Source organism: Pteropus vampyrus, unplaced genomic scaffold (genome assembly GCF_000151845.1).
Source record: "Pteropus vampyrus isolate Shadow unplaced genomic scaffold, Pvam_2.0 Scaffold54, whole genome shotgun sequence".
Classification (NCBI taxonomy): domain Eukaryota; kingdom Metazoa; phylum Chordata; class Mammalia; order Chiroptera; family Pteropodidae; genus Pteropus; species Pteropus vampyrus.
The window spans coordinates 2,650,346-2,660,056 of record NW_011888835.1 but is presented as its reverse complement, the minus strand read 5'-3'; the positions used below and the strand labels follow the sequence as shown (position 1 = coordinate 2,660,056).

General features: G+C 30.2%; 1 protein-coding gene across 1 annotated transcript in view; it reads left to right on the top strand.

Moving 5' to 3' along the window:
• Positions 1 to 9,711, top strand: part of CSMD3 (CUB and Sushi multiple domains 3) — a 1,080,109-nt gene that overhangs the window by 496,120 nt on the left and 574,278 nt on the right. Inside the window, 1 exon segment of the mRNA XM_011360386.2 lies at positions 7,813 to 7,934. Coding sequence (XP_011358688.1) covers positions 7,813 to 7,934 — 122 coding nt within the window.

The following is a 9,711-nucleotide window of genomic DNA, read 5'->3' as shown; positions in this document are numbered from 1 at the left end:
AAACAAAATGTGCATTCATTTAATGTTTGTAGACTATATAAATTTGCAGAATAAAAGTACATTTGACTTTCACAAATGAATTAAAACTGTATTATCTAATATTGAGTAGGTAGAATTTATCAGAAAAAAATAACATTGAAATATAAATATTTCTTTATTTCCTAATGAACAATTTGATTTACTACTTCACTGTCCAAAAATTCATAACCATTAAATTATATTTGTTTCTAGGCCTGGAACATATTTTATCAATAAATAAAAACAATTAATTTTGCTTTGTGGCATTAATCATATATTGCTGTGATATCAGTTTATATCAACTTATAGCGTAATATATACTAGAATATATGATAAAAATCTTAGTATCAGTTTATATCATAGAGAATTTTAGGTGCTAGATTCTTATTGAAGTTTATACAAAACTATAATAGATAATCAACACTGAATATTTCTTATTTATAATAGAAAATGTGATTACTTCACTAGTTTGAAATACAAAATAAATTTATATTTTTTAAATTATAATTCAGTCCTTAGACTTACTGTCACCACTATTTTTTTCTCCTTCTGGGCTCACTCAGGCCCAGGAGACATTCTTTTGCCTCCTGAAGAGAAAATAAATAATTAAAAGCGATTCTGCCAAAACTCCTCTTTGTACTTCCATCAGACGTCATAATAAAAACATAAGCTATCAACCTAATTGCAACGTGTACATGGTAAGGATAGTGTTTAAATATCATTGATGGTATCTGGGCAAAGAATGTTTAGAAAGAAAGTTGTCCATAGTTAGGTACTAACACTTATCCATTTCCAGTCAGTTCATAACTGTTCCTAACAGTATTTAATGTCTTACCTCACAAAGCCCCATCCGAAATCCTTAAACAAATAACCGCATTGCAACTTTTGGGAGAAGCCAGTAAGAGCATACAAAGTTTGGGTGATATAGCCTAACTAAATTTTCAAGTGAAAGAACTGAGATCCGTATAGTTTGGATCTGCGCAACTGAGAACACTAAGTAAGTTGAAGATGTAGTGATGGTTGAAAAATACACAAACTTCAAAGCTATTTGGAAAGCTATTTGGACTTCAACCTAATGATTCCTTTAAATATATTGACATAACAAAGAAGAATTTCTTGCCAGAAATCTTTCAACATTTCTAACACAGCTTTAGAGCACCAGACAATAGGACTTAGTTGTTTATACAAGTGTTAATGAATCCTTGGTGGATGAAAATATTCAGCAATAGCTAGTAGCTTGAACTGTCTGTCACTACATCCAAAGTAGGGGCAGGATAAGGAGGAGGCAAATACAAACCAGAAGCAAAAATCTCTGTTGTGACTCATTATATTAATTATGTGTTAGTTTATCTACTTACATGTTTATTAAGTGTCTGCTATGTGCCTGGCACTGTTTAAAGCACTGGAGATACCATGGTAGATAAAACGATAAAGCCGTCATTCTAATAGGGAAGACAGTAAACCATGGTGTATATGTATATATGTATGCATATATATGTATACATGTATATATACTTATGTATAAAGATGGATATCTGTATGTGTATGTATGTATATGAAGGTGATACTTAAAAATCTAAATTTTTGATAGATTAATCAGAATAAACCAGCTATTGAGAAATATTTGTGCAGAAAACTATACAAAATGAAAAAAATAGCAAATGCTAACATCTTAAAGTGTGTTTAATTAAGGAATTGCAAGTGAGTAGAAGGAACTTTATGGAATTTTAAATTCCTGAGAATATGCTGTAACGAGATCACAAAAGTACCTCAATCTTGTAAAAAATTTATAAAGATTCTGGAAGGAGACGTTTGAAGAGGAATTTCAGGGCACAAAAGACCTAGACATCACTATAGACAGGACTCAGTTGATATATTTTGTGCAAAAATAATATTTAACCTATGAATCATATCCTTCTAACTCACCCAAAAAATAAAATTTCAGCTTGTCTTACTTGTGTAGTTGAAACATTACATCTAACACAGATATAAATGCCTGGAGATTACAGTTGAACCAAAGCATATTTCATTGTACTTAACCTTATTCTTAGGTGTTTTTCAAAGGATAGTTAACTATATGTGTTTGGCCTGAGGAAAAAAGACAAATATATTGATAGAGAGGCTAGGAATGAATTTTTCTGGCTTTTGCTACTACACTTATATTTTCTTGAAAGTGCATAATTCTTTTAATAGTATTTTATAATGTCTTCATGTGTATTGACTCATTTTCTTCTGAAAACGACTGTAATATAAATATGGTAGCCATTCTTATCACCTTTTTTAAAAAACAGGTGGCATGTGAATAAAACAGACAAAATATTGTACAATAAAAATGTCAAAGGCACTAAGAGTTAAGATACTCATAGATATATAGAATCTGTAAAATTTAACTAATTTAAGTCAATTCATTTTAAGTTGCTGAAATCAGAATGTTAATATATGATAGCAAGCCTTCCCATCGAGAACAATACTTGCTTTTCCATTTATTAAGGTTTTATTAAATTTCCTTCTGAAGTTTTTTATAATTATCTTTATAAATGTCTTGTACCTTTATTACCAAATATATTTTTTAAAGTTATATATTTCGTTTGCTGCTCATATGAATTGAATTTTTCCATTTTAATTTCTGATTATTATTGAAAAGTAAATTTTTACATGTATATCTTTTTCAAAGCCAACTTACATAACTCTTAAATATATCATACTACAAGTAAACAACAAAACTTTTTTTTTGTTTCTTTAAGTTTATAACCTTTTTCAAAATTTTCTTAGTTTACTGCGTTACCTAGAAGCTGTAAGACAATGACAAATGCTGTCACAGATGATGCGGCATCCAAGATTGTTCTGATCTTTAATGGCAAATAGTTTAATATTTGTTTTGATTTCATATATTCATTGTTATACTTAGAAGGTTTTCTCCTTATTCTACTATTTCTATGTTTCTTAGAATTTAAATCAGGAAATTCTGCTTAATTTATCAAATACTTTATGAACATCTAGTTTAATCACATTTATTTTTCCTTTGTGTCATCAAAGGCTACATCGAGGACAAAAATTTATATCAAAAACATGTATGAGCATAATATAATTCAATAAGAATACCAGACTCTTGTTTTAATGTGACAAACTGACCCATTTAAAGTTCAAGGAAAAATAAATATTCAACAATAACTGAAAAATTATGAAATCGAACAGCAATGGGGAGATTTGCACCATCTAAATTAAAAGTGATTAAGCAGTATATTTGCAGAGGAATAATCTTAGATCACTGAATCAGTACAAAAAAATGAAGGCTTAGATTCATGTATGGATTTATTTAACAGATGAAGAGACAGAAATATAATATAACATAAAATCATGTAATTCAAATGGCATTTTTAATTGGTGAGGAATACTATACAGTTTACTACAAATGCTTCTGGGAAAATAGCTATTCACATATTGGAAAATATAATTATTTCTCCTACTTTACAGCAGACAAAAAATAATTTCCAAATAAATGAAAAGTTTAAATACAACAATATAAAATTATGAAAATGTGAAAATTAAACATTAGATGATATTTTCAACCTTAGGTTTGAAGAAATTTTTCCTAATCCAGACATAAAACACAGGTACCTAAAGGTAAATACTGACAGATTTACATATATGTATATTTAATTTGCAGACATGATATATAAATATCTATTTAATTTGCAGACAAATTTGAAGCAAAGTTAATTTTAAAAATAGACTGTAGGAAAATATTTGGAACACATAAAAAAGGGTTAATATTGACAGTATACAGGAAGCTCCTATAAATCAATGAGGAACGGACAATTGAAACTAAAGTGTACATAAACAGAAAAATCAGAGCAAAAGAAATAGAGACAATAATAAAAAGTACTTCTGTTAAATCGAACTGATAATGTAGAGAATTATAAATTAAAATATTGACATACTTAACAGAATTACAAAAGCACAGATAGTTGATACTATTATTGATGAGAGTTTGGGGAACTGTTATCTTTCTTATACCGTTTTTGAAAGTATACTGAACAATATTTAAAGAGTAATTTATGCATATTTATCAAATTTTAAAATGCTCACATACTGTGGCTAAGTAATCCTTATAAGAATTCATCCTACAATAACAGCACATGTATAAAGCACAGATAATAACACAAGTATATAAAGATACAGATAGAAAGACCTTTGTTCATGGATTATGTTTTATAGCTGAAAAAATAAAAATAAACTTTCACTAGCATGTGCTATGTGAAAAACAACCACAAAATCTTAGTGGATTGCAACAGTAATTTTTCATTCAATTCTGTTGCATGTTGGTTGCTATGAGGTGAACTGCGACAACTCTGCTCAAATGACAGGTCTTCTCGTTCCTCAACCCAGAATTAAGGAAAGCTTCTATCATCTGCTATTCTCATAGGGTAAGGTTATCCAAAATTTGCAGTACTTCTAAGAGCTACTGTTTGGATTGTTAAAATCTATTAAATAAATTTGCATATGCTGATCTAGAACACTCTTCATGATATGTAGAGAAAAAAAAAACAATTTCAGAGAAATAGGTATAGAATTAGCTCAGTCTCTTAAAACGCAAGCACACACACACACACACACACAAAGTGTCTAAAATACATGCACCTACAAAAACAAAATGTCTGCAGAAATAAAACCTAACATGTTAATTGTTATTCTTTGATTTGAATGAATGGAAACAAGAAGCGCAGCATATTTACAGGTGATTTTTTACCTGTCATTTTTTTTGTGTTTTTTTTTTTTTTCCTTTTCTTTTTTTTGTGTTTTTTATTTTTATTTTTAAGAAATTTTCAAAGAGGACAGTTTCCCAGTCTGAAACATATTTATAAGAATTCTTTATCAACATGTAGAGAGCAGCTATTTTATAGTCCATTTAAGAATTATGCCAAAGAACTTGGATATTTGTCCCTTTAGTAAACATTTCTGCATCATGAAAGCCACTGCACTAGGAGTTAATGAAAAAGATAATAAGGCCTTGCCCACAGTGTATAAAGTGTGCATACATTTTAGAAAATAAAACATACCAGAGAATTACCAAATAGTGTCACTCAACGAAGACGTATTTCCTATCAGAAAGTTGTTTCTACTAACTTCAAACCAATCATGTGATTGCTATAAAAATTTATATTGCTATAAAGTTCTTAAAATGTTTATAACTACATTTTCTGTCAGTTCACTAGCACCTAAACACCTTTATAGATGTGCTATTCAAATAATGTGTTGTGAGTGCTAAAATCCATTATGGAACCCAGAGTAGAAGAAATAGGATCATTTCCTATAGAAAGAAGTGGCGCATCAGTGTGCTTTGTTTAAATTACTAAAATTGCTGCAGGCAAATGTAAGAAGGAATAACAGTTTAGACTTGGAGACCATCATAGAAAAAAGTGGAAAATTATAAAGGTTATGGTACATTTAAGGAAGAGCAAGAATTCTTTTTTGGCACAAGTCGAGTGCATGGCTGTATAAAATAGCAGGAAATTGTACTGGAAAAGCAGCCTGTGTCCTCACGGGAATAAATTTATATTCTATATTAGGCAGTTTGTAATTTACCCTATGGGAAATAGAGATCAAGATTTATATAATTAAGTAAAATCAAATCTGTATTTTAGAAAGAGAAATATAGTAGCACTGAGGAGGATGGAACAGAGAGAGAAAATGGAATAAGAGAAGGAGTTAAGTCCAGGATAAAGAAGATGATAAAGCACTGGGTATCAGGAAGAGAAGAAAAGAAGGAAAACAGGATGCTTCAGAAGAGAAATACATCTTTAGGGGTGCTTAAGTGTGTATGAGAGGGTGATGGAGAGTTTGATAAGAAAAGTTTAATTTAAGCATCTTTAAAACATTTCATGGAATGTCCACCAAACAGAGAAAAATTTACTCTAGAAATCAAGAGAGGGAGCAAAATGGTTGATGTAAATTGGAGAGCTATCCACACAGAAATGACCATTATAGACAGAGAAGTGAATTAGGGTAACTATTCAGAGAGATCATTGAACAAAGAGAAATTTGCCATTAAATCAATTTATAATTATGTTACTTGAGAGTCAGATATAAAAATAGAACCAGAACACAAGGTATGGAGCATAACTATTTTAAATAAATAGGGCAAAAATTAAGAGAGTTCAGAAAGGTGTAAGGGAAGGCAGAGAATTTCAAACAAAGCTTATCAATACTTTTCATTATTGCTGAGATTTCAAGTATGTTGGAAAAAATAATGCTGTTAGATATAGCAATTAGGCAGTCATTGTTAGCACTGAGAAAGCAATTGCAGCACTGAAATGAGATAAGTCAGACTGAAATACTTTCAAAGGTGAATGAGGAGAAGAAAATGAAGTAGTAAGCATAGAACACTTATAGAAAGTTGTAATATAATGATCTCACTTGTATGTGGAATCCAAAAAAAGAGAAAGTCACAGAAACAGAGTAGAGTGCCAGAGATGGGGCTGGGAGTGGTAGGAGAAATGGGGAGATGTTGGTTAAAGGGAACAAATTTTCAGTTATAAGATGAATAATTTCTGATGATCTCATGTACAGTCTGGTGATTATAGTTAATAATACTGTATTAACACATTACTAAGAAAGTAAATCTTAAATATTCTCACCATACACACATGCACACTCACACACACACATAGTAATTATGTGAGGATAGAGGTGTTAACTAACTTTTTAATTATTTTTAATTATTTTGCAGTATAAGTATATCAAATCATCATGTTGTACACCTTAAACATATACAATGTTAAGTGTCAATTTTACATCAATAAAGCTGGAAAAAAAGAACGAATTGTGAAATATTCAGAATTTTGTGAAGCCTTGATAAGACTTTGGTAGCTTAAAATCAGCCAAGGTGAGACTATTTATACCATGAAAATTGGAAAAAAAAAAAAAAGAAGAAGAAGATGTAGAAGAAGGAGTAAATGGGAGAGAAGAAAATGAAATAATGAGCATGGAAGACTTACCAGAAGTTAAGCATTAAATAGAAAAAGAAAGATTGGTAATTAACGTTGAAGGAAAAAGATAGCATTTAGTATTTTCTGAATACAAAATGATATAGTAGTATTATTTAAAATATAAAAATCGGACACAAATATTAGAAAATTAAAAAAATTGAAAGTAACCATTAAATTACCAAGAGATATAAACTTCAAATTGACACAAATGACAGTGTGGTCACAAGCTCTTTTGTTAAGTAGAAGGAAGAAGAGATAGAAAACTGAGGAAATATTATAACATTTAAGTTTTATGGGAATGTATATAAATTATTTCAGTGTAGGTCTTTGTGTAGTCTGAGTGGTCTAATTCACAGTTATAAGAACGGAGTAGTTTTAATATTGATGTCTCAATTATGCTATCATGTGTCCTAGAGTACTTAATAAATATAAATGAAAGTACTGCCATTTAGATTGCTTAATCAACCCAAGGCTTTGCTTCTTTCTCTTTGTAGATTTTTGTTAACCCAATACTGGGTAACTATACCTCTCTCTAATTAAACTAACCTCCTTACAGAGGACATTTTATCAAATCTCACACTTTTAGTCATCATGAGTTTTCAATTATTGTTGAAAATACTGAGCTCGTGAACATCAGTGTGTAAAAAACACTCATTTTGATAAGCGACATCACAAAGCCATAATATATATTTTAATGTGGTTATAATTGTGCAGTTTTGAATTTAAAGTCTATTCGCAAGTACTGTGTTGCTATGATTTTGCATACGGTATGTGCTCATCTTTTAAAAAGCAATTTCTCTTTTAGTGAAGACATGTGGCTCTAATCTTCAAGGACCAAGCGGAACCTTTACGTCTCCCAACTTTCCATTCCAGTATGACAGCAATGCACAATGCGTCTGGGTCGTCACTGCAGTGAATACAAATAAGGTAAGAAAATCGTCTCTGGTAGAGAAGCATAATCACAGAGACAAAGGAAGAGATCACGAGTAAAGTGCAGTGAAAAAAATTCATAAACAAAGTGTGATTTCTGCAACATTGTCTACTTATCCATTATTTAAAACACAACCATATATGAGAAATTTGGAAAAACAAACTTAAAATAATGCAATTCTAGTCTCAGTTACTAAAATGTAAATGACAACACATTAAAATTATAAGTGAATGTTTTTCAAGATATGTTTTTGAAAGTTATAAGTATATATTTCTTTTTTAAAAAAGAAGCCATGAATGATAGCTTTTCACTTCATATCTTTTTTGCTTGACATGCTCAGGTTTATCATGTTTTTATGTATAGCTGACTTTCAATGTTTCTCTCCTGCCATATGTCACACAGCTATTCTTTATTATAAATAGCCGATTTTAATGCGCTCTGTACTAATAGACGATTCATATTATAATATTTTAAAAGGTTGAATTGTCTTTCTACTTGACTAAAAATGAATAATAAATCAAAATATCTATGAGCCACAATACTGCAAACAATTAAAATGCTGAATGAGTGCAAGAGCAGCTAAATAAATTAGCTAGTTTTCTTCACCCACTCTATCCTGCTTTTCTCCTTGTAAGAATATAGAAAGGACCTAAATAGTAAGAATCTAAATTCCTTTCAGATTGTATGATACCTTCTGGGTTAGGTTAAGGGAAGTTGGGTGGTAAAGCCCATAAAACTGTGTCAGATTGTGTTCAAATAATGATTTAGAATTTACTAACTGGCAACTTTGATCAAGTCATTTAACCTCTCTGAAATTCAGTTTCTTTATCTATAAAACACATTAACTCATTGTAATTACATAAAGTGTATACTACTTCCCAGAATGTTTTAGGTTTTGATTTAAGAAACCTAATCCAAAGAGCAGCAGTGTTTTAAAAGTCAACTCAGTGGTCAGTTATACTTGCCTCATAGGAGAGCTCTGATTTTATGAATCAGAAAACTAGATCAGAAGTCTACTCTGAGCCCCAAACTATCTATATAAATTTGGCAAAATCACTTACTCTAAGCTTTCAACTGCATAAAGGAATTCGTGATAACCACCCAACCTGAGTCATCAGTTAAGTTCAATTCAACAAAAATTTATTTATCAAATACCTTCTCTGTGCAAGTTATGGGTTGTTGAGAAAAAAAATTACAAAGTACTCGAAAAATAAACTCACATTTATTGAACACTTAGCAAGATGCCAGGTAAAATTCCCAGCACTTTTTTTTAGTTAATCCTCATAAAGACTCCCTCTATGAGGAAGATACTTTTATTTCTGCATTTAACAGAGGCTAAATAACTTGTCTAAGATCACATAACCAGCAATGGTCAGAGCTGTGTACTTTATAAGATATGTGTTATTTACAAAGCTATAATCTCACACAGATATAAGTATTTTACACAAATATAAGCATGAAATAAGTTCATTGTGAAGTACAGAACAAACACATTGTATTAATCTTGCATTGAGATGGAAATCTTTTTGTGTCATGGTAATTACCTATAATTGTCATCAAAATGTGATAATTATCTCCTCTTCTATAAGATGTCTGCTTTGCTAAATTTAATTCATTCTCATTGCTGAGCTACCTGAAGTTTCACAGAGGTCATCACATTTCTTCTTATTCATTTTACCTAATCTGCCAAACTTAAATCTCTCCTTTTTCTCTCTAAAAAATCCAATTTATTTTCTGAGGAGGACATAATTACTTTTACTTCTTTTTTTCTTT